Source organism: Gouania willdenowi, chromosome 13, assembly GCF_900634775.1.
Source record: "Gouania willdenowi chromosome 13, fGouWil2.1, whole genome shotgun sequence".
Classification (NCBI taxonomy): Eukaryota; Metazoa; Chordata; class Actinopteri; order Blenniiformes; family Gobiesocidae; genus Gouania; species Gouania willdenowi.
The window spans coordinates 19,248,165-19,273,992 of record NC_041056.1 but is presented as its reverse complement, the minus strand read 5'-3'; the positions used below and the strand labels follow the sequence as shown (position 1 = coordinate 19,273,992).

The following is a 25,828-nucleotide window of genomic DNA, read 5'->3' as shown; positions in this document are numbered from 1 at the left end:
GAGACGACGAACAGAGCACTTCGGTAAGCTGTAAATAACGCTAAAAAGTGTGATGATAAGACGTCCCTATAATTGTTTTGTTAGCATTAGCAGTTGCACCGTCTTCATATGTTAGCGCTGTGTGCTCGTTTTAGATCCTTGATGATATGGCCTACGTGATTTAATTTAAGTTTAAAGTTTTCATTAGTCAATTCATTTTGCCGTTTTTGTCTCCGAAAAGACTATTAAAATGCATTTCGTGACATTAGCTTGGCGCTAGCGTTCGCTCGATGCTTGTGTTAGCTCACTTGTTAGGGTTCTGCAGGTTCATCATCTTCAATTTCATCTCGCTCCGCCGGGTTTGACTCTGGCTCGAACATGTGAGGCTGGATGGATAAGTCTTCCGTTGTTGACATTTTGTAAATAACGTGTGAATAAACATTTTCTGCGCCGCTACATAGCCATATTTCTTCTATCAAACTACAAAAATGGCCGAACAGGGTGGAGTTGAACCGAGTGTCACCTCTGTAACCTGGAGAGGGGACGGGGCATGAAGTGTCTCATTTACATTTAAAGAGACCGCACCAAAACGAGTTGCTCTCAGAAGCACATCAGAAAAGGGGCCTGTGGAGCTATAATAATGAGGAATTCAGACCCAAGCATTGCAGTTCCGCTTTATATAGACCACAACTGTATGATTTATATGTAAAAAGGAAGGACTTAAATGCATGATATGTCTCCTTTAAAAACGGCTGATTGAAAGAAAAAAAAAACCTGTCAATTTCCATTTTCTAAATCATGTCTGTCAAGTGGTTGGTAAAACAAAAACAAAAAGTTCTTCCTGTGCATGACTTGGGCCAACACACGCCAAAAAAGATGATGTTCACATGAACACACACGCTCCTGGGAATCTTGCAGGCATACAATCTGTCCTCAATCATACATGATTGCATCCCACCTGAATGCATGCACGCCACCTCTCCTACACAAAGGAAGCATGAAACGCACTCTGGTCACCGTTACACGTGACTCTGCTGCATGACACGGAAAAAAAAGAAATCCTGATATCATGATTTAGGAAGCAAAATGTTGAAGGATTTGGTGGAGATAAATAGAAGGTCTGTAGCAACAATAAATATAAGAAGTTTCAGATTTCTATTCCCTTTCTAACACTTTCGTGTGATTTAATTATGTGTGGCACTACTGCAGTGTATGCAATGTATTATGCTGTGTATAATGGGGCCTCTAAGGAACCTTCGGTTCAATTCGTATACATCCTAATATACACAACAATAATATTATTATGCAAACCAAAAAAGCAAAGAATGAATAATAATAATAATTCATGACAATATTTAAAAAAATAAATGCTTCAATGTTTGTGCTCATTTGTAAATTACATCCTTACCTACTGTTCACTTAAAATCCCTGAAAGTAGCTGCTGTGAAACCTCTGTTAAAAAAAAGAGAACACTGGATGCCTCTTTACTGGCTAACTATAAACCAATCAGCAACCTTCCATTCATGGCCAAGATCATTGAGAAGGTGGTCTTCAACTGAGTCAATTCTTAACATTCAACAAAATGTTTGATAAATTTCAGTCAGGTTTTCATTCTCATCACAGCACTGAAACTTCTCTTGTCAAAGTGATCAATGACATAAGGTTGAACACTGATTCAGGAAAAGTATCTGTTCTCATTTTATTGGATCTAATTGCTGCATTTGACCACATAGATTATACAATTTTGTTGCACTGATTGCAAACATGGGTTGCACTAAATGGAAAAGTAATGCAATGGTTTAAGTCATACTTAAAGTTATTTTGTAAGCATTGGAAACTTTGAATCTGACAGATTACCAATGTCCTGTGGGGTTCCTCAGGGCTCTGTTCTTGGACCTCTTCTGTTTAGCCTATATATGTTTCCTTTAGGACAAATTTTACAGAACTGTAAGGTTGATTATCAGAGCTACGCAGATGACACACAACTATATCTATCACTGAACCCAGATGACTATGGTCCCATTGAGGTGTTGTGTGACTGTGTAGAAAAAGTTAACTGCTGGATGAGTGAAAACTTCCTTCAACTAAACCATGACAAGATGGAGGTGATTGTCTTTGGTAACAAGGAAAAGAGGACTGCTGTCAGCAAGTATCTTGAGTCTCGATCTTTAAAAGCTAGACCAAGTCAAAAACCTTGGTGTTCTGATTGACTCAGATCTTACATTCAGCAGTCAGATCAAATCTATCACAAAAACAGCCTTCTACCACCTAAAGAACATCTCCAGAGTGAAAGGTTTAATGACTCAGAAAAATCAGGAGAAACTGATCCATGCTTTTATCTCCAGCAGACTGGACTATTGTAAGGGTCTTCTGACAGGAATCCCCCAAAAGAGCATCAAACACCTACAGTAGGTTCAGAACGCTGCAGCTCGGGTCTTAACCAGAACAAAGAGGTCAGAACACATTACTAAGTCTTTACACTGGCTCCCAGTCAGCCTCAGAATAGACTTTAAAGTTCTGCTGCTGGTGTATAAATCTGTGAATGGGTTTGGTCCAGAATACATCAGTGACATGTTAGTCAGGTATGAACCCAGCAGGTCTCTCAGATCTATGGACACAGGTCAGATAGTGCAGCCCAGAGCTCACAGTAAACATGATGATGCTGCTTTTAGTTCAAAGTGCCAGCAGAGCTGAAGTCAGCATCCAATGTGAACATTTTTAAATCAAAGTTAAAGGCACTTTTTTTCTCTACTGCATATGATGGGAGGGGGATTTTTGATCATGTTGATGATGTAATGTGTTTGTTGATGATTTTAATTGATTTTACTGATGATTTGAAATGTTGTTATTGATTTTAAGCTGTTGAATGTTTTATCATGTAAAGCACATTGAGTTGCCTTATGTATGAAATGCTCTATACAAATAAATTTTCCTTGCCTTGCCTTGCCTTCAAATACATAATAGAGCACATATGTAAGTTTACTGATAATACACTGTAATTTATGTACCGGTGTGTAGATATGTATATATTAGGGGCTTTTTGATACTAGATTTGTCAATATCCATTGATATGCGGACAACATTTTCAGTTTAAGATTTGCCGATACCGATATATACATCCCCCCAACCAATAGGTCATTTATGCATCACTCATCTCTATAGAAATAACAGATTATGGCATTAAATGTGATGCCCCTCTATATTTCACAAATAAATGTATTCTGTGCAAAATAGGAAAACTTGTTCAAATTTAGTAAAAAGTACCATTATTCATTTTTAATATGTTGTCTCAAACAATTTCACGTTAAATGTGATATACCGTAATTTCCGGACTATATGCCGCTACTTTTTTCTCATGCTTTGAACCCTGCGGCTTAAACAATGACGCGGCTAAAATTGTGGTATTTTCCTGGTTTTATAAGCTTCATGCCGCCACAAAATTGAGCTCCATCACATTAGACCAGGTGGTTAACATTAAATTGTTCTTGCTTGCACTGAATCATTCTGATCACTCATTTTGTCATGATACACACTGCCTCATCATAGCAACGACACAGAGAAATGTTGTCAGAGAGAGTGAGAGAGAAAGGGAGAGAAAGAGAGAGAGTGAGCGGGCACCCACTGTAGCAGCAGCGGGGATGAAGTAAAAGTCAGCCAGTTTGTAATAGAAATCACTGCGTTAGGTTTGTTCAGGATTGATCGGTGCTCTGGACTCTGAGGCTGATGGAGACACTTGTGTAATGAGGATCATTCTGATCTCCGCTCCGTCTACAGTAAAAGTCAGCCAGTTTGTAATAGTAGGATAACCTCATGAAGTTGCCAAATCACCTCGTTGGGTTTGTTGAGAAGCGATCGCGTCCGTATTCTGACTCAGAGTCCGACTCGCTGTGATCGCTCCGCTGTAGTTCACGGTAAGAAGAGCGGACGAAGCGGTGTATCAGTCTGGTTCCAGTAAAAAAGTGACCATAAAAAACTGCAAATGGACTGATGTGTAGACGTGGGGCAGTGAGGAGGAGACTTCATGTAGAAAAGGAAACTTATCAGTTGAAACACGGACATTTCCCTGCAACCTAACTTGAGTACAGCAGCCCACCAACCTGCCTGTTCTGATTGGCCGAGTTGTCTGAAGGGCACCCTCATCAGCCAATAGACTGCGGTCTATGTTAGGCTGCGGCATTTGTGTGGATTTTTCTTAGAAAATTTCTCAATTATTATAATGCGGCCAATAAAACAGTGCGCTTTATAGCCCAAAAATTACTGTAATTTTTTCAATATTGGTTGAAAAACGATTTAATGGCTGATAATATCGGTGGGGCGATAATATCACCCATCTATTGTATTTATATAATAATAATTCTATATGTGACAAGGTTACAATGGAATAGTCTTCATTCTCCCCTAAAGCACCTGAATCCACAGTGACTGATAACCTTTAAAAAAAACAAAGATAATTGAGGTGCTCCTTCAGTCTTCATATCTAATTTAACCTTTACATTTAAATCGACCTGGTCACTTTACCTGCCAAGAACAGCATCAAATCCACGTGCCCCTATTATGCTTGGTGTCACACGCAGAGGTAAGAACATTGCCACAAACGGCTGGTGCTTAATGAAGTAAATTTAAAGCTGACATTTAGCTCATCTCAGCAACACTTGAGCCACCTTAGCGACTACGTGGTCTAGAAAAAGAGTTTTATGGTGCATAAATCTTTAATGATAGCGCTTACTGCATGTTGATGCTGTCTCATTTAGAATTACATACATTTATGAAAGATTCATGTGATTGTGAAAAGTGCACATGCTCATGTGACAAATTCTGCATGTTGAGTTTATCACTTTTCATGCTTGAGGAGAACACTATGCCTGAGGACTGGATGGACTGCCAGGAAACCTCAGACACTGCCAGGCTTGAATTTCAGCCTCCTCGGGTTTTAACTGCTCTCTTCCTTTTCACTAATACGAGATGTGAATCTCTTGCTGATTATTTCAGTGGAAAAGATAATAGTTATGTGGTCATCTTAGAAAGGCCAGGCAAACTGTTTAGATTCTGCCAGCTTGTGACATTTACCGGAAATTTCCTTCATTTACTCAAGCTATGAAAACAATGTGGTTGATTAAAATGTGTGCCTTGAATGCAGGTTTTAAGTCACACTGTGTCATTACCTTCAGCATCAAACTGATGCCATAATCCATGCTCCTTGATTGTGCCCCTTTGTGAGTTTTTTTAATTTTTTTTATTATTATTGGTTTTTTTTTTTACATTTTTAGATACAGTTAAAATTAAAGCAACTACAAAAGAAGAATGATGGAATGGTGTTCCGTAAACACAATGTAGATATATTGTTATTTGTTCAGTATCTTCTTTGTAGCTTTAAAGTAGTTTTTAAAAAAAAATGAAATGAAAGGAATACAAGTTTCCCAATGAAACCAATGGACAACCTGGAGACAGCTGAGTAATGGACAAAATTGTCCTATAGGGATGAAAATATTAGTAATGTACAGATTTTCTTTGCTACTATATAAAACGATGTAAATTAAGTCTGAATTTCAGAAGGGAAACTCAATTTGGCAGCATGTGACAGTTGTGTCTCACCCATGCGGGATGCGGGGGTGCGACACCCGCACTTTCATAAAAAAAATTAAAAAATTAATCCCCCTCACTTTTTACAGAGGGATTCGTTGTTGAAATCATATAGGTCCAGTTAGATTGATGGAATGGTGATCAAGCCAATCACAGCCAACAATTTAAACGAAGCCGCCATTCTGAGAAGTAAACAAAGAGTTAACAGCGATGAGTGAAGTGTAAGTAAAGTGACAAAAAATATGTAACACGTGGCAAAAGGTTGAAAAGTGACTAAAATGTGCAAAAAGCAGTCAAAAGTGGCTAAATATATTACAAAAAAGAGGAACCAGGTGGTATGTAATGGCAAAAGCTAGCTTAAATGAGCAAAATATGGCAATAGAGAAAAAGAGCAAAAATGTGGAACAAAAAGGCATAATGTAGGGAAAAAAGAAAACAAGTGTTATTTACTGGGCAAAAGGTAGCTCATTTGGATGAAAAGTGACAAAAATTGGTTATAGAATCGAGAAAAATTGGATAAAAGGGTCAAGAACTTGAACAAATGGTGAAAAATTTGGAAAAAGGGATCTTTATTGGCAAAAGGAAGCGTAAATCTGAAAAAAAAAAAAAAAAGTGTTATTTTTTTTAGGGAAAAGGGGCAAAAAAGGGGACAAACAAAGTTGCAAAATGGCCAAAGAAAAAGGTATAAAGAAAAAAAAAAGGGGGGGGATTAAAAAGTGACCCCCTTTACCCCCTTTTAAAATTTAACAATTCAAATTAAGACATAAAGAGCCACATGTTGAGGATCACTGACTTAATAACAGCTTTATCATGGTTTTAGTAAATTACATTAATTTAATAAACTAAATTGGGAGTTGACGGTTGTCCTCACTTTTAAAATCACTGCTCCACCCCTGGCATGTGAAGAATTAAAATAACTGGTCTAACAGAAAGTTCAAATGTGTCACTTACCTTACCTACCCTGTAGATCTTTTATTTACTATTCCTTTAAAAAATCTGAATTTACCCAAGCTTTTAAAAGTCTTTCCAGACTCCCTAATCCCAGACTTTACTTTGAAATTTAGTCATCTTCCTATTTACACATCTTCTTCTTCTTCATAGCCTGTAAAGTTGTTACTTTCTCACATGTTTTCTGGTATATCTCACACCACTTTTATTGTCTTCTTCTATGAGATCTCTTTAAAGCTGTAAAATAAAAATAAAAAACTGTCATTAACAGAGCTGGAAGAACATTAGGCTTCTTAACAGGGCTTTTTAGATGACATGCCTTTGTTTCTATTTGTGTTGTATCCTCTTTTATCAGCAGGAGGCACTGTTGCTTTTTGATTGACACTGTAACAATAGCTTTTGATTGTACAATATGCACTAAAGTGTTGTTGTGAGCATGTTATCGACTGGAAATCTTCCAGTGTGGATGAGAGAGAGCTAATGACCATTATTATCATTTGAGTCCACAAACACTCTGACCAGATCAGAACAGACCTGATTATATATAGATCAGAGAATGGCTATAGGAAGATCAAATTAAATTTAGAGTGGAAAGCAGAATGAGTGGAAAGAGTCTGTCAGGCTGGGTGAAATTTCATTAGAATATTCTGCAAAAGGATTTTCATCCTCTCGGCTCATTCAAGGCTTTAGGAAATGAAGAGGGAATTTTTAAAAAAAGAAGGGGAAAAAAGTGAAATAGGCCTGTTTTCTAAGAGCACTAAAGCTGCCCATGTTTTACGATTACCTTGAATTATTGTAAAAGTTTGCCTGAAGCGAGAGCTTGTCTGGTTTGAGGTACTTTGCATACTTTGTAAGGTATAGTGGGGGGTCAACAGATTCTAATTTTGAAGAAGGAGGCAGTGGTACTGACATGAAGGCGGACTAATGTGATGGGCTCAATAACAAATCATACTTCTGGCAGCTAAAAAGGATGCTCTTAAAATTCTAAATCACTTCAAATGCTGTTCAGAATACGGTCCTCGCTTTGCCTGCTAGCTCTTCAAGTATAAGTACTGTATATTGAGTATATTTCCCTGGAAAGCTTTTGTTTCTGGGTGGACGGGGGGGGAATCATCTGTATTTTTTAAGTGGGACTGCTTTGTTGACAACAAGTAGAGTGAAGTCAGCGAGCCCTCTGAGGAAGAAAGGTTCTTTTGATAAGGGAGATAAAGAAAAGTATTGCTATGGATAATAATAAATTGTCTTCTGGCTTGTGGTGCCGGCTAGAGATGTTCTTCATAAGTGGCTGCTTTAATCTCCTGTTGTAAAGCGCTAAAGGTCACAATTTAGTATAATAAAGAAATAGAGTTGACAAAAAAACAGCAAATGTTTGCATTATTAAAAAAGTAAATCAAAACAACCACACAAAAAGCTAAATAAAATGCTTCTATTGTTGGATAATTTTCTCATCTTAAGGGGATGTTTTTATTATTGTGCCACCCAAATGTTCCAATTGTTCTCATTAGAAGATCTGAGTTTAAAAAATGCCTTTCATCACCTGTTAGAGATGAGCCTTACTTACAGATAAAGAGCCAGGGGGCCGCCATCTTGAATGACAAGCAAAGCAGAACAGAGCATATACAACATACAAATATATGTACAAATATACACGTAAATACAAATAAGCATGCTTTCTTCTTCCTCCAAGGAAATCATACTTCCCATGCACGACAATCGCAAAAATCTTCCATGAAGGTCCAGTCCCATGTCAGATTGCCTCAGCTGCAAAAACGGATCAATTTTCCTAAGCGTGGCACGACAGCAAAGCACCTATATTCTGAAAACTCTCAACAAATGAGCCATATGTGCAGCAGATTGGCAGTTTTCACGAAAATGTAGTTCTGATGTAGAAAAAAACTTTTATACTGATAAACATATTGTACTTTATGAACTCCATTATAATAGCTTCCTTTTTCTTTTGTAGAACAAATTTAAATAATAATTTAATAAATTAATATATATATATATATATATATATATATATTATTTTTTTTTTTGAGACCCACATAATTCCTTTTGAACACATTGAATTTTTTTTTTTTTTTTTTTTTTTTTGATTGAAAAGTTGTTTTGTATTGAAAAATAAAGACACAAATCTACCTCCATGGATTCTTATTGTTTTTCGATTTTAACCAGAGAAATAAACAGTTTTTATAGCTATGATTTTAACGTGTTTAAAAAATATAATTCTGGTTTTCCTATAATTACAAACGCAACGTTTTCTATCGCGTCATCAAAAATCCCAGAATCCACCTGACCAGGAAGTGGAATGCTGGAGAACGTCTCTTTGCTTGTGATGTGTTGACAATGATGGAGGAAGAAGAATTTGAGTTTGCTGAGGACTTGGAGGCTATTTTGCATCTGACCCCTGAGGTGCAGCAGGCCATTGAACAGGTAGCGACATTCGTCTTCGTCACTGTTGTCTTTGCTGCAGTGTTTTTAGCTTACTCTACAGCTAGAAGCTAAATGCTAACTGGTCGTATGACTCTCCTTATAATAAACTGATGTCAACTCGACGGCGACGCATACAGATTTCAACACAATAACACACTGCTATTTTATAAAGCGTGTTTTGTTCTTATTGTTGTAAATATTTTGAGTGTTTAGCCCGATCCACTGCACAGCCTGTTAAACGTCAATGAGCGCTGGTGTTTACATTTACAGGACATTAGTGTTTATTAGTTAATGAGCATTTACTCAGTTTAATGCTGTTAGCATTTATCTATTTTATTTAGGTCTTTCCCAGTCAAGATCCACTGGACAGAGCTGATTTCAATGCTGTGGAATACATCAACACACTTTTCCCAACAGAACAGGTACCAACACACGTGACTCTTTTATAAATAATCTATAGCGTATAATGTATGTATGGTGTTATTTATTGTATACGGAGAAAAACACGTTTTAATTTTCAATTCCTCTTAATTTAAAACCTACTGTTTCTATTCTTAATTTACCTAATAGCATTTATTCTTTGTTATTGTTGTCATCAAAGTGTTAAAATTGTTAAAAATATATATTATAATTTAAATTTTATTGGAGGTAATACACTTTGTTTAATCTATTGTAAAGCGACAAACAGTTACTTATATATATATATATAAAAATGTTAAACAAAATAAACATTTTGAATTATAGGATAAAAAGTCCGTCCTATGATGGACAAGCAACCTGTTTATTAGAGTTGGGGACCTCACGATACGATACACAGCTCACGATAACGATTCTCACAATATGATGGTACTGCAATTATTGATATATTGGTCAGAAATCAATCTACGATAATCTATGACATGACAAGAAAAAAAATGCTCAGTGATGGAGTTCTGTGTATTCTGCATGTGTGCATATATATTAAGTCTCCATTAGGGGGCAGTGTAACCCAAAAGTTTGCAGTTTACCTTTGTAGAACACTAACATTTGGGTTTTAATCCTTAAACCTAAGCTGGTGCTTTCCTGTTTAGAATATGAACAATTAAACATTTGTCTTTGGTTGTTGATTTGTCCTTAAAAAGAAAAATCTTTAAAAAAGAATATTACAAAAGTAAAAGCATGAAACGATTTTTAGAACATGTCTGCCTGACTCTCTGCTGTTGTCTCTCCTCATAGTCTTTGTCTAACATTGACGATGTCGTGAGCAAGATTCGACTTAAGATTCGGTAAGTTTAAATCCTCTAAACTTTTTGTTTGCTTCTGTGGTGTGAGCCAAGTTATTTTTTGTTTCACATTGGGCAGACGTCTCGATGACAACATCAGGACGGTGGTGAGAGGACAAACCAATGTGGGTCAGGATGGCAGACAGGTAAGATGAGCTGCTTAGAATTTAAGAACCAAAAAACGAATACTTTCAAAAATAATATTATCACTCATTCAGCAGCTGTTAAAGGAGCATAGGGCAGGATTTGTCAAACAATAAACATTCATTTGAAGTATTTTAATACTAATGGGTTGGGTAACTGTTGATGGTTCATAATTGTCCTCTGCTTCATACTCCTGGCCTGAAGCGCTGATCCTGGTCTCACTTCAGTGCTGCCTCAGGAAAGGAAGATTGCTGCTCGCAAACGACACTATGTGACCAAACCCGACCACTAGTTTTAAATATCTGTCTGAACCTGACCCATCCAGACCCGTCAGGCTTTGGTTGGGTATTCATCCTCTAGTCCAGTGTTTCTCAAATGGGGGTACGCAATGGCACTCCAGAGGGTACTTGAGTGAGAAAGAGAGAGAAAGGAACAAATAAAGTGTCAGTCTTGGTCCCATCCCAGGCTTGAGGTGACCGAAAATGATAAAAACTTTAGATACTGTATAAATCAGTTAAGAAGCCACTAAATCAATGTTTTTCAACCTTGGGGTTGGGACCCTTAGTGGGGTCACCTGGAGTTTGAATGGGGTTGTCTGAAATTTCTAAAAAATTAAAATAGATTTTTTTTTATTATTATTAATATTATTTAATCAAAACAACACACTATCTTAACTGTATTTCTAAACTTTCACTTTTTGAAATATAAATCTAGTTCAACTATAAATAATATCTGAGCTCAAACATGTTCAAAAACTAATTCTATAGAAAATGTCTTTGAGGTTACCAGAAATACTTGATATCAAAATGGAGTCACGAAGCAAAAAAGGTTTGAAACGAAACCACTGCACTAAATACTGTTTCTTTCCACTTATTTACAAGCAGAGATTCTTTAAAATGTGTGTTATCACTCTTTCATTTCACCATTACGATCTATAGTTGTGCTTAAATAGTTTTCAATGCAAAATGCTGTAGTCGGACAAAGGGGGTACTTGAATTCAGAACTAAGAGAAGGGGGACTAGAGCCTAAAAGATTTGAGAACCACTGGTCACAGTGTCGGCTACGGTCCTAAAGAGTTGATGCATGCCCCAGTGGCGACTTGGCTGATATTTACAGTTATGCTAACGGCTGTTGTGTCACTATGGAGTCATTCTTGATCCTGCCTTATGCTCCTTTGAATTTTAAAGATTTTTTGTACATTTTTGTGGTGAGGGATGAGGTAACCTTACTCTTAAAAGATGATCTGGTATTTCAGTCAAAAGAAGACTGAAAGTATTAGGGATGTCCCTATACAACTTTTTTTTTTTTTTTCATTCCGATATGATCCCGATATTGCTGCCTTGCGTATCGGCCGATACCGATCCGATACGATATCAGCATGAATCATACATACTTTTATTACCATTTTTTTTTTTTTTTTTTTTTAATAAAACTACTTATTTTGTGGTGTGGAATGTTAGAAAAGGCTTGATCAAGTGATGTCACTCAAAGAGAGATCAATTGTCAGTAACAGTAGGTATGAGAAAAACTGACCCATTTATTATTAACCAATTGGTTACATACATTTTAACCTTCAACATAATATCTTCAGTATTCTACAATTGAATGAAATAAATAAAAAATGAATTGCAAAAAAAAAAAAAAAAAAAAACTTGATTTGAAAATGTAAATCCGATATTTGTTTTCAGGCTGATATCAGACCGATATCTGATATTGGATCGGGATACCCCTAGAAAGTATGGCCACACACACATCCTGTAAGTCTTATCCTGTGGTAGATGGAGGCATCATTGACATGTGTATTAATCAGTTGTGAAGTTAAAACCTTTATTATCTTCCTGCAATTGAGCAGATTTGTCCCATTGGTTAACCTATCATAATTGGCTAAATTAGAAAAACAGACTTGTTTTGCCCCATGTGAGCTCATGATCTTTGAAAGTTGCTTCCATGCAAAGGACAGTATGACTCTGATTAATTCCTGCAGCTCAAACTGTTCCTCTTGGAAAATGAAAAAAAAAGTTTCCTGCATAGACAACAGTTTACATGTAGTCGTATAGACATCTTTAAAACAGAACACATACAGTATGAAACTATGCTATTTGAGTGCTTGTTGTTTTGCAGACACTAAGAAGGGTAAGACAAGCTTCTCCTCACCCTTTCAGAGGCTTAGTAGAAGGGCACTTAGTGTGATACGTGATGCTGCCTTGTACTCTCGGACCCGCTGACATGATTAGGTGTTTGTTCTGTCGTCGGAGTGTCTGCGCTGGTGGCCCAGGTTTTCCCAGTTAGCTACCGTTAGGTAGCGGAAACGCTTTAAATTTCTCCTTCCAGACCTCTGACTTTAAAGAGGCACGCACAATAATTTTGGTTTACTTTTCCGACCCCATAGAATCATTCCAACTTTTCCCGAGTGGGAAATTCTTTCTGCAGATGGAAAAAGAGAAGTGTTCATTTTAGGGAAGGTGTGTGGAACATGCAGAAGGCAAGAAATTAAAACAACAAGATAAGCATTGTGCTCTGCATTAGTAAACTGTTCTTCTGGTGACTGAACTTGCCAGCTTAACTGATTGCAGGCCCAATTTTGAAAATGGTAGATGGTAACTTTTACCAAGATCAACAAGAAGTGCAAATTGGGAAGAAGTAGAAAGCAGTGATGTCTGGGGAAAGACTTCCCTTGTTTTTCTTTCCTGCAGGGAATCAGACAGAATTACGCCTGCAGACAGAGTGGAAATGTGTGTTAGTGGTCAGACTGTGACCACTACCGTAATGGATAGTGTGTCAGTGGTTTTATTACTTTCAGCTAACTGTTTTTATGTTTTGTTTTTGTTTTTAAATGCATGTATTCGATCAGAAGGTAGTTGTAGCTTTAGAAAAACCACACGAATGATACGCACATACTATTTTCTTTTTGCAGATAAACTGATCGGATTAAAACTAATTGATAGCTGGTTTTTAATACAGTGGTTCAACCATAGAATTTCAGACTGAGTTGATGGTTCATTTCATCGAGCATAGATTGCTTATTGTTTTATTCACTGGCATGTCAATGTATTTTTCTTAATTGGTGGGATAGCTGTCATAGAGCATTTTAGAGTTATTTCAATTTGCAATTTACTCTTAACTTGGCAAGCTTTTAACTTCTACAGCACAATTCAAGGAAAAAAAAGATGCATGAATAGAAACTGTGAGGTCACATAATGTAAAAATGCGTTGGCCATCATATGTTTTGGGATTTTGATTAAATTGTAGCTATTCTTGTTTTTATTGGCTGGAGCTACCTGTTGTCATTGCAGTGAGGATTATGCACCACAATTAGCTCAACTAAATATCGAACTATCTTAATGACTCTGTTACATTTAAATTGTTTCCAGGGGGAAAAAACAGGGTCACGCATCATTAGTTACAAGTTAGTCTTGTTCCCCAATACACTTTAAAATATGGCTATTATTTCATGTAGTGAAATACATACACAGCTATGTTCTGAACTCAGAATAAAAGACACGCAGCCCTGATATGAAAAACAGTAGTGATAGTGATGTTTTCATTTTATTTATCATCAGGGTTTGTTTTGGAGATCCACAATCTCTCATCCACCCAATATTTATCATGATAAATACTTTCCTAAACTGTTATTTTCTTTGTAATATGTCTTTTTAAAATGGTTCATATATTAAGCTAATGCTTAAACTGGTTGGTCTGACTTTCTCAAGCATGTTCAGACATTGATAGGAAATAAGCACCCTGCTCTTTCCATCCAGCGTATGCATTCTTTCGAATATGTGTTGTTTATTGCATGTTAGGGATACGCTAGTTTACCATGTGTAGATAGGATCTCTGGCACGGGGCCACCTTAGGGTCTCTCTCAGCTTTCCTCGGAAAGGAAATGAGCACACGGAGGCGTGCCAGATTAACTCGGCTGTTGCTCTTCAGAGATTTAGGCTTTGTCTGCGTTCACTCCTTAAAGGCATCTCTATGAAATATTTGTGGCACTCCCTTTCTCTCTAACCCTCAGATCTAAGATTATTTATATAACCTGCCTTTAATTTTTCAAATAGATTATTCATGTACAGCCAAATGTTGGTCTAAAAGAGAGACGGATGCATGCATGTAAGGTGGAATAAGGAGCTTTTGTCACCATAACTATAGACCAATCTGTACCAGAGTTAAATTGAACATAGCAAAATGTTTATTGAGACTTTAAACTTTTCTTTTGAAAGTTGTAAAAACACAGTAATTCAAAGCATTAAAGATCAATCAGAAGGAGTTGCTCACCTGTTTTCCAGAGTTTTAGCCTCTGAACAGTGGCTTTTCTTAGCAACGGGCTGTTTGGTGCCTGCTTATGCATATTCATGAGTGGGCGTGTCTTTAGACGCTGCATTTGCCTGCATGCGCTTGTGAGTCAGCAGTCTAAAGTCACTTTCTCCTCCTCCTCTGCTCTTCTAACTACAGGAATAGTGCATTTAAGGTGATAAGTGCACCAATTAAAAATATGTCAACAAGAGTTTGTTTCTGAAAAGCAAAAGCAAGAACTGGGTGTGCTTTAGTTTGCAGACTGGGACCAAAGATATCCTGTTTTTTTTAAAGTATGAGCAAATGTCATTTGAGTTACGGGGTGAAACCAACAACTTGCTGGTTTTAGACAGTCAGAAACTGCCTGATCCCCCTTGGGATCTTCTTGACAGTAGGGTAGGGGAAATGGTGAAGCCTGCTTGTGGATCTTGTGTATGTGTATGAACTTTGAAGAGTATTTAACTGAGAAAAAAAATGCACAGATACGAAAGCTCCACCTTGGTGAAGTTAGTTTCATATTGGACATTCAATAGACATAAGCTGAAAAAGCTCAATCGCTTCCATGTTTTTGACCAAAGTGGTCCAGTTTTTAAATGTTTTTTTTCCCACTGTAAAACCAACATTCATAGACATAACATAAAAATATGTTAACAACTTTGGTCAAAAATGCATGTTTTCTATTTTAAGATGAATATTTGTTAATCTCAAATATCAAACAAACTTCACCATGTTGGAAAACCGACCTACTATTAAACAGTTGGAGTTAAAATATATATGTATTAAGACTGCTGACTAAATGAGGGTTTGAGACCCAGCACACAGGTTTTGTGGCACTTTATGTCCCAGTATTTATTCAGAGTTCTGTTAGCTCTGCTCTACTTTGCTTCTCTGCAAAAGTGTGTGTGCAGACTGCTTTTAGTTCTCCCATTCCAGCTGCTTTCCAGCAATATAATTAATCAGTGTCTTTCCCTGAACCACCTCCCCCAATCCTGTCTGTCTGCCAACATATGCACACACACATCACACTATCATATATTTAAATACCCTTTTCGTCCACATTTGATGTTTTTCAGGGTTTTGTCTTTTAGTGGGGAACGTATACAATAGAAACAGTGGACTACATATGCATCTACTGTATTCTCTACTATAATGACAAGCATGTACATATAATTTCTAATTTTTCCATTTCATGAGTGCATAAAGACTGTTGACTTGACTTTTCCACTTGGAACCATCAAGGGGCATATGGCTCCATAAGTGCTATTTGAGCGGTCCTTAATAGCACAGTATGGACCAGGCATACTGACTTAAGATTCTTTAAATACAAAAAACTGCTTCACAGTTTAGAGGTCGACCGATATGGGATTTTTAAAGGCTGATGCAGATACTGATTTTTATATATTTATTTTTTTTTTTAATTTCAACCGATGGCCGATTTTGGAAGCCGATATACTTTTTTTGTAAAGCACATTGATTATGAAAGACAATTGAAACACTCATATGATATAAATGTGGGGTCCTTCCATCAGTCAGGCTGCAGCTACCCACACAGGTGCCTGATCAAATATCCTTATCCTATTATATCCTTATCTTATTAAGGTTATAATAGGATAAGGATATTTGATCAGGCACTATTATATTATATACTTATCCTATTATATCAGCTTTTTATTTGTAAGCCTATTGGCTTTTACCTCTCCCATGCACATGCTATTATTATTATTACTTTTTTATTTTGTTTTATATTCAAACATCTGAATGGATGTGTTTTTTTTCTTTAAATTGCTTCTCTAAAGTGTTAAATAGATTAGGAAAAAAAAAATAATAATCTTGAAAAAAGTCCATATCTCGGCCCGATACGTCAGTTGACCTCCATCACAGTTCACTTATCATTGCAACCAATATAAATATGATGACGAAAAATGAGTTTGGTTACTGTGACCTTTGACTGGGAATTCTTCCGCATGCGTAGTTGAAATGTCAATTTAGTTTATTGCTTTTCTCTCTTTTTTTATCACCTCGTCATATCATACTCTCTTGATTATGGCAGTGTAACTATGATGTGGTCGCCATACTCACGACTCTTTGGCGTCAGTGGGAAATCAATCCTTGGCGGTCACTGGGAGTTACATTAATGTTTGCAGATATGTGTGGTGTGCACATGCAGCTTGCTGTGTACGCATGTCCACTGGCCACTTGTTTCTTTGAGGTTCTTGTAAAAGTGCTGGATTCTTTCCACAGCTGGTGCCGGCTGTTAGCATTCTGTGAGTGTGTGTGGACAAAGTTGTAGCTGCAGCATCAGGCCAATTACCTTGGCATCATATGTCTCAGCCAATTCTCTGTTTAGGACCATCAAAGAACAGCTGCCATGTCGGATGAAATGGAAATATTAGAATGGTGCTACAGTTGTGATCCAGTCTGGCTTGGCTTTATAGGCTGGTAAAGCTGTTAATGAGCTCTTTAGCCTTCATGGTTACCATGCCAGAACAGAGCTTAGCCCCTTGGCTTGCATGTCAACTGAAGGAGTGTCGGAGAGCTAGAAGATAGCACTTCAATTAGACACACAATTAGTATGTTTGAAACGGTTCTAATTCTCCAGTGTGGTTGTTTCTTGCATGAACCAACACGAATAGATACAGTGAATAGGGTGTTGGTATGATCAAAAATATTTTTATCTCGTTTTTTTGTTGAAGTTAATGACTTTTACAATGTGCTTCAGCTAGTTTTCTGTGTTTGTTTGTCTGTGGTTATAACTTTTGCAGGGTGTGTGTGCTCGGCCAAATAAATAAATGAATGTACAGGAAAAATAAAGTTCACACTATTTCTATTCTCGTGCCTGACCACCTATATATAAATATGGACGCAGTTACACAAAACGTTGAGAAATTGATTGTTTCACACAGCTGTTTTATACAATTTCAAAAGGCCAGAAAACCCCATCAAAGCTGTGTATTTGTAATGTGACAGGGTCCAAACAGTAGCTTTAAAGTTACACCTTTGTATGTTAATTGATTGTCTTTCTTTCTTTGTTTTGAGCAGGCTTTGGAAGAAGCCCAGGTTGCCATCCAGCAGCTTTTTGGAAAAATTAAAGACATTAAGGACAAGGCAGAGAAGTCTGAACAAATGGTAACTACGACATGAACACACACAGGTTAGCTTTCTGGTGCTAGCCCCGGATGTATCGGACTATTAGAAGTAAGAGCAGCAGGGCAAGTTATTTAAAATCAAGTTAATGCACATTTCAAGTGTCCGTCTGTTACCAGGAGGGCTGTGCATGTGAGTGAGTCAGTAAGAGTCATAGGAAGGCCAGACGGGTGGGTGCGAACTGATGGGAGGGAGTTTGGAATTTTTAAGAGGGAAGAATAGCAAGTCCACCTTTTCTATGAGGTTAGAGTGAGAATTTGTTTAACTGAACAGAGCTTATGTGGTGTATTTTCTCCTGTTTCCATTTATTCTATAAACATTGTATGTTATCAGGTTACACTTTTGCAAGTTTTTTTTTTCTTTCACTATGTTTTGTCCCTTTTCTACCTAAACCAGTGAGTTTTTTTTCTTCACAGGTCAAGGAGATCACAAGGGACATAAAGCAGTTGGACCATGCAAAGCGCCACCTTACTACTTCCATTACCACACTGAACCATCTCCATATGCTTGCTGGAGGTGTTGACTCTTTAGAGTGGGTACACTAGCATCAAAGAAGGACTTGAGCTCATTTGTACAGAATTATCCTTTTTGTCCAGGATGATCTTCATCCATTATTTAGGAATTCTTGGGGAGGAGATTCTCTTTACATTATCTGTAAATCTATGGGTGGATTGTGATGCAAATCATAAGAAAACACAGCCTTGCAAAGTAATAAGTAGATCAACTTTTCACACCTTTTTTAAGTAGATCAAAATATAAAATTTAGTTAGCACCCCTGTCTTACCCCTGTCTTACTGTTTAAGCTTTTACTGAAGATTTTTGTGATTTTACAAGATTGAAAAAAAAAAAAAAACTGTCTCTTGATTTTCAGAGCCATGACCAGAAAGAGGCAGTATGGTGAAGTGGCCAACCTCCTGCAGGGCGTGGTGAATGTGCTTGAGCATTTCTACAAGTACATGGGAATAACCCAGATCAGGCAGCTTTCTGAAAGGTAACAAATGTGCACAAACTGTTAAAAAACTAAAATGTCCTTAAAGCGAACATCAGCATACACAGTATAACAGCCACAACACTAAAAGGTAGAAATCACATACAGTACATCTTGTAAAAGGCACTTTTGCTTTAGTGTATACAAATCTTTGACCTTGTTGATGACATTATTGATACACATTTCAAAATCAGAAATTGTACAACTGGTAAAATGACTTAGGTGGTTGAATAAAAGCACCGTTTTCAGTGTAACCTACCGTAATTTCTAAAAACTGTATCCACTTTGAGAAGTGGATACAGTTTTTAGAAATTACGGTAGTGTGCTGCATCCTGTTTGATATCACTCACAGTCAATTTCAGGAAGGAAACGGACTAAACAGTGCTTCATTGTGGCAACAATTGGTTTTCTGAGAGAATAGAGGCACACCTCTCAGAGTGTATTTGGCTCTATGTATGTGCTTCCTCTTGCATGTCTATGTAGAAATTGCATTTGGGTGTGGGTGTGTAAGATTGCTGTTCATTTTTTCGGCAGGTGGTATTGATTCATTTCAAGTTGAAGTCAACTGTTTATTTGACACTGTTTTAATACTAAATCAGTTTTGGCCAATAAAGCACAAACTCACACTGACCAGCACCATACTGTCATTTAGGTTAATGGCTAACATATTAACATGGAGTACCGTGATTGATCAGTTTGAGCCACATAAGCTAACACCACAGCTCTAGTGATCCCTCCACACAGACAAAAAGAAAGAGCTCCTCGTTTTTTGCTTTTTTTGATGGAGGTGTGGTGGATGGCATTGTTACCAAATAGCAACTGTGTGGAAGTGACTGTTGGAGAAATCCATGAGATAAGAGACACAAGGAAGGGGAAGCAGTGGAGGCAGAGCTGACAGCTGTGCACAAACAATTGAACAAATAATCTATGTAACACGTATCAGTAAAACTGCACAAACAACCTAAACAACATGTAGTAGAGGAATAGTACTAAACTAAAAAAAAGGTGCTGTAACATGTCAGTATTTCTAGTATTTGTGGTAAATGGGAAAGCATGCTGGATTTTGTAATAATACATGAGGCAGGATTAGAGTCTGATGAGGACAGCCTCTTGTTGTCTTTTATGTAGCACACAAATTAAATAACCTTTCATCCACACAATATTAGATTTAACCTGTGACTATGTGGAGTTTTTTTTGCTGTCACCGTTGAACAATTTCATCTCTGATTATGCTTTAATAGACCACACTGTGTATGTTGCTGCAGTAATAATGTCACATACTGTATGTACAGTGCAGCTGACATCAGCTATTCGCTCATTGATGTGTGTTCAAAGTCTCACGTCTACAGCATGACAGACAGGAACTCAATAGTTGTGATGATAATGGCTTCACCACCCTCTCCTGTATGCTCTGGGTGGCCTGATCGTTACTGTTTGCTTTAGTGGTCCTTGTTTAACATTCCTTTGTGCTTTTGGAAGACTATCACTAACTTTTCAAAAAGCACTGACACTTCAAAGACACTATTGGATTTTATACTTTCAAGTAAATGAATTGTTAAGTTGAAGCTCATAGCTGAAAGCTGTTGTTTTAGCTCTTGGATTGAAATGAAAAAAGATATTTTTCCACTGGGTTTTGCCTATAAATGGTTTGGAGAAGCAAACATAATTGCCTGTAGGAAGAAAGTCTTTACTTCTTTTTTGTTATCGTATTCCAGTTCAATGTAAGATTTGTTTAACAGTGTAATTCAATGGTTCAGTGACGGAAGCGTGTTTTTTTTTTTTTGTCATCTCTAGAGTAAAGGCAGCTCAAAGTGAGCTCGGGACACAAATCTTGGCAGATTTTGATGAAGCGTTTCCCTCACAGGGTTCTAAGGTAAATGTGATCTACAGGAATTCTTATGTGTTATTCATATAAGTTTTATATCGCTGAAAATAACAGTTTCACAATGTTTTTATTCACTCAGAGACCAGGGGGGCCCAGTAATGTGCTCAGAGATGCCTGTCTGGTGGCCAACGTGCTTGACCCACGCATCAAACAGGAGATCATCAAAAAGTTCATTAGGCAGCACCTCTCAGAATATCTGGTCCTGTTTCAGGAAAACCAAGATGTGAGTAGGAAACTTTTGGCTCATACATCAACGTTGCATGTAAAGTTTTACAATAGATTGATGTTTAATTGATATTTGGTATTAAGAACATACTTTTCTTCTTTTTAAGGCTGCCTGGCTGGACAAGATTGATCGGCGTTATGCTTGGATCAAAAGACAACTGGTAGACTATGAGGAAAAGTATGGCCGCATGTTTCCTGAGGAATGGTGCATGACGGAGCGAATTGCAGTGGAGTTTTGCCACATCAGCAGGTAAACACTCACGTAGCACATGCATTCATTTTAAGAAATGGTTTTTAAACTTTTTAAATACAACTTTGTTCAAAGCTACCAATTCTAAAATGTTAGCATATCTGCCTAAAAGATGATACCAAACAGGAAGTAGCAACAATGTCAACATATTGTTCATGGCGTGCTTGGCATGACTCTGAGCTTTTAATTAATGTAGGTGGCCTACATGTGCAGTGACCTTGTGTCAGCACATTTTTTTCCACTGGTGAAGAAAGTAGAGAGTGATTTACTTTGTTTTATAACAAATGTTCGGCAGGGTTTATTGTTGTCATGAGAAGTTCTGACAGCTTGTTTTTGCAGTTCATTGTCCTATTAACTTTAATGCTTGAGTTGTGTTTTGGTCAATGTATTTTATTGGTGCAATGAATTGTTAATAGAGTTATCCTGAGTTGGCTTGAAAGTCAATGGTACTTTTAATTGTCAACATGTTTGCACAGTGTGTCTGCTTATCGATTTATAGAGTAAGACCTTGTCTTTGTTAATTACAATCTACGCCATATGTAAACAATATAGTCTTTACTCATACTGTGTTACTTATCACTGAGGTGTTTTGATGTCTGCATTTTCCCTGCCAGTAAGTAAAGTATGTCTTTTCTGGAAAATAAGGTTAGAATATGAATAACTCAACTATTTATTTCAATAATTAAATCAAGTTTCAACACAGATTTGCACAACTCTACTTTCTTAAAGCTGCAGTTTAGAAAACAGGCAAAGTTTGTTATTGTGCACTCAAAATGTTTTTTGTTTTTTTTATGTTTAAGCAATGAATGAGAAAACACTCTCCACCCTATTGTTATTTTTCTCCTTCAGAGTGGAGCTAGCTAAAGTGATGCGAACAAGAGCGAGAGAGATAGAGGTCAAGCTACTGCTGTTTGCCATCCAGAGGACAACCAACTTTGAGGGTTTACTAGCCAAACGCTTTACAGGAGGCACGCTGACAGACGTACCTGGAGTGAGTGAAGCACACACACACAGATACACAACACATGGATAAAGCTGCCCCCCCCCTTAAAGTCACTGTTATTTATATGAATTCAGATATTTCTAAATTCATAAATGCTTTTCACTTATGCTTTTTTTTCTGCATGTTGATGAGTGTAGGTCAAAGAAAAATGGTTTGACCAGAAGGGGCACGATTACCTTTGTAGGAGCCAACTAGGCTGCCCTCATTGGAACTGATCCTCTTTAGGCTGGATAAAGGCTTTATTGTACTCGCTTCAATTCTCAGCCATTCATTTTGGTCTCAGTAATTCAATCAGGGATTTGGTTGGGTGCAGTTTTCTAATTGGTGGTGCCTTTTCATCACAGCTTCCATAAAGTGGTCAACTTGGAAAAAGTGCCCAAATGTGTTATAATTTAACATTTTTTAATGTTGAATAAATTGGATGGTTACAAAAGTGTAGCTTCATGAGCGACAAAGCCTTGGACTAAAGTTGTACAATGTCTCCTCATCATGCAGCAGAAAAGGCCAGAGAGCCCACTGGAGCCAACAAACCCCTTCCTAGAGGATGACCCTGGAGAGGATGTGGGCAATGAAAAAGAAGAGGATCTTGCAAAGGTGAGTTATCCTGAATTGGCCTGCAGATAAGGCTTTAATGGAGAAGTTTTCTCAATGCTGACTGAAGCCTTTAAGTTGCTCATTAATCTCACTAATCTTGCTTTTTTCTTTCACTTGCAGCCCAAGAAACCCAAACCTGCTGACAACCCTTTCCATGGCATTATTTCCAAGTGCTTTGAGCCTCATCTATACGTCTATATAGAGTCCCAGGACAAGTAGGAAACCTAAACTTACACAAATCAGAAATCTAATCATGTTGTAGTACACAAATCCAGATGTTAGCGGCAGGTTGTGTGCGTTAAAGCTAGCACATACATTATTTTTCCACTTTCCCCATGCCAATCAAAGCCCCTTTCTTCTGTTCTACTTCATGGCCTCTTCTGACTTTCCATCCCTCACTCCTGCACATGCATCTTTCTCCACTGTGGCAGAAATGTTTCCCATTAACTGAACAACCACAGACAGAGAGAGGAGGAGGAGGGTAAAATAAGTGTTGCTGCAGCAGATGTGCCCATTTTTTCCCACGTCTTTATTTTTTCCCATAGGATTTCTTTTTTAACCCAATCAGTATTTTATATTTAATTGAAAATTGTTTGTGTTTTAGAATCTCAGTCCTCCAGTCTTGGTTTTTCTTTCCTATTCTTTTCTTTTAGTCAAGTCTTTTACCTTGTTTATTGAGCGTCCCCCCCAACCCCCCGGTGTTTTGGAGCTGTCTTTTAGAAGTGAACACATCTACTCTGCTTGCCTATACCGTCTGGTTTTTGTCTTTGGTACAATAATACACTGCCCATGTCAAAGGGGGAAAGGCTGACCTTCTCAGAGACGACATCAGTTTAATTAAGTTAAAAGGCCATAATGTGTTCCAAATCAGATCAGCTTGTTCCCAATGGAGCCTACCCTTTTGCTGATTGGTCTGTGGTTGCTGATTCATCAGAATTAAGTCACACCAACTGATTAGTGCTGTTCTGCTTCTGGTCACCCTCTTGTGTTAAAATCTTTATTTGATATTCATGAACCAGTTTATTAATCATTAATCAACTTAATTTGTTGTTTATTTCATGTCAAATTGATGTATGTCTAAACGTGAATCTTTTTGTGTCTATGTGCAGGAACTTGGGTGAACTGATTAATCGGTTTGTGGCTGATTTTCGTGCTCAAGGCCCACCAAAGGCGGGTACGGAAGAGGGTGGAGCTGTGCTTCCCAGCTGTGCAGACCTTTTTGTGTATTATAAGAAGTGCATGGTGCAGTGCTCCCAACTGAGCACTGGAGAACCAATGATCGCCCTCACGACCATCTTTCAGAAGTTCCTCAGAGAGTACGCCTGGAAGATCCTTTCTGGCAACCTGCCTAAGTAAGACCGTTTAGGTGTGGTCAGTTGAGCAATATGCTAATTATTAGAAATGGCCATCCTCTGATTTATCCTGATTGATTTATTGACAAGTACACATTGCTCAAAATGATATTGTGATAAACCCAGAGTACTGTGGGATCAATAGTTACATATGGCTAGTGATTAGTAATATCCAGTGTCATATTTTCCTCATTAATGTTTCCTGTGGCCATTGTGTACAACAGGGGTTCTCAACTGGTCACACCCTGGGAGCTTCATTTTGCCACATTCATTAAATAGCAACCCACTTTTTTTTAGAATTCAACCAACCAAATTTAGACAGTTAGGATTTTTATAAAAGACACGACCCGTTGTGAGGAGCCTTCACTCCCAAAATGCAACAATTATGACCTCCATGACCGTTTCCATTTCACAGCTGTAATTTTTGTGGATCGTTTTGATTACGACTCACCTCTGCAGAGATAAACACTAAAAAAGAGCTCCAGTTCCTGGGTTGATTGACACAGCTGTATCGCCATTACAATCTAGCTCAGCTCAAACGGCTCAAAACTATAGATCAACTACCTCAACACATTTCTTTCACTAGCCGTTAAATACAATCAGGGATAAAAATAGTGTTGTGTACTCTCCCTTCTCTGGGGTAAAAATATGTGCATGTTGACCTGTTAAGCCTTTTAGAATATACATCTTTATTTGGAGAGAACAGCTTGGGGCTGAGTGCCAAAGTAAAGCTGTATTGATTGGGTTCTTGGTAAATATGCTTCCTCAAGTAAAACCCAATCTGTCTTTTCTTTCATACAGACTAAATGTTTATTGTTCCGGTTAATATTCCTGATCAGCTGCTCAGTAGCTTAGTTAAAGAGCAGCAAACGGGTAAAATCAAATTAAGCATAAAAAAGGAGATTAGGATAATGAAAATAAATTTCGGTTTTGCCTTAGTTTCTCCAAATTCTATAAAATACAGGAAGGGGTTGTGTATTTTTAAGCAGTTGTACCACACAGTGAGAAAACCCTAGGCCACTGGTTCCCAACCTTTTTCGGGTCGTGACTTGTGGCATTTTTACATCACAAATTTCTGACGACTCCAGATGAAAATTTTTTTTCTTTAGAATCTATTTTTATCATGTTTATCAGGGCTTTAAGTTATCTTTTTAGATCACCAGCCAGCATGGCTATTAGATTCTTAAAACTACCAGCCAACCAGATTTTCCACCAGCCAATATTTTTATCTAGCGACAATAAACTACATCATGATCCACAGAATGGATTTAAGCGTTCATGTTTTTTTAATTTATTTTTATTCATTTTTAATTTAGTTGATTACAGAAATACATTAAAATGGTAAAAAAAAAATATATATATATATATATATATATATATATATATTTAAAAACAATGTTGTAACAATGCCTAAAAGGTGCAATATGGAACTTTGGGTGTGTCGGAGAAGTGAACCTTTTATAAAGTATATTCTTGTAACTTAAACAAACTTAATTAAGATAAAAAATTGGATCCCTGGAACACTTTTAAATTACAAAAATAGAAGTAATCAAGTACTAACTTCTTTTCAGATCATCATTCCGTCTGACTCCTCCGATAATGAACCATAACAGTCATGCTAACGTAAGCACGTAGCCAATTCTTGAATGACACGTCACGACATAGTGTTCATGGGAAATGTAGGATTAGCACAACCAGCAGTGTTGCCAGATACACGTTACGTTTCAAAGTCCAAGCACACACAAATTTAA

At 37.4% G+C, this 25,828-nt stretch overlaps 1 protein-coding gene across 2 annotated transcripts in view; it reads left to right on the top strand.

Moving 5' to 3' along the window:
* Nucleotides 1-8,802: 8,802 nt before the first annotated feature.
* vps53 (VPS53 subunit of GARP complex) overlaps nt 8,803-25,828 on the top strand; it is a 28,001-nt gene continuing 10,975 nt past the window's right edge. Inside the window, exons 1-14 of one of the 2 annotated variants that reach the window (XM_028465317.1) lie at nt 8,803-8,940; nt 9,282-9,362; nt 10,156-10,205; nt 10,282-10,348; nt 17,676-17,762; nt 18,197-18,312; nt 18,652-18,771; nt 20,563-20,641; nt 20,733-20,876; nt 20,986-21,128; nt 21,978-22,119; nt 22,627-22,725; nt 22,846-22,940; nt 23,835-24,077. In XM_028465317.1, the coding sequence (XP_028321118.1) occupies nt 8,854-8,940; nt 9,282-9,362; nt 10,156-10,205; nt 10,282-10,348; nt 17,676-17,762; nt 18,197-18,312; nt 18,652-18,771; nt 20,563-20,641; nt 20,733-20,876; nt 20,986-21,128; nt 21,978-22,119; nt 22,627-22,725; nt 22,846-22,940; nt 23,835-24,077 (1,553 nt within the window). In that variant the 5' untranslated portion in view covers nt 8,803-8,853. The remainder of the gene's footprint in view (nt 8,941-9,281; nt 9,363-10,155; nt 10,206-10,281; nt 10,349-17,675; nt 17,763-18,196; nt 18,313-18,651; nt 18,772-20,562; nt 20,642-20,732; nt 20,877-20,985; nt 21,129-21,977; nt 22,120-22,626; nt 22,726-22,845; nt 22,941-23,834; nt 24,078-25,828) is intronic. The other variant, XM_028465318.1, reaches the window with a different exon arrangement.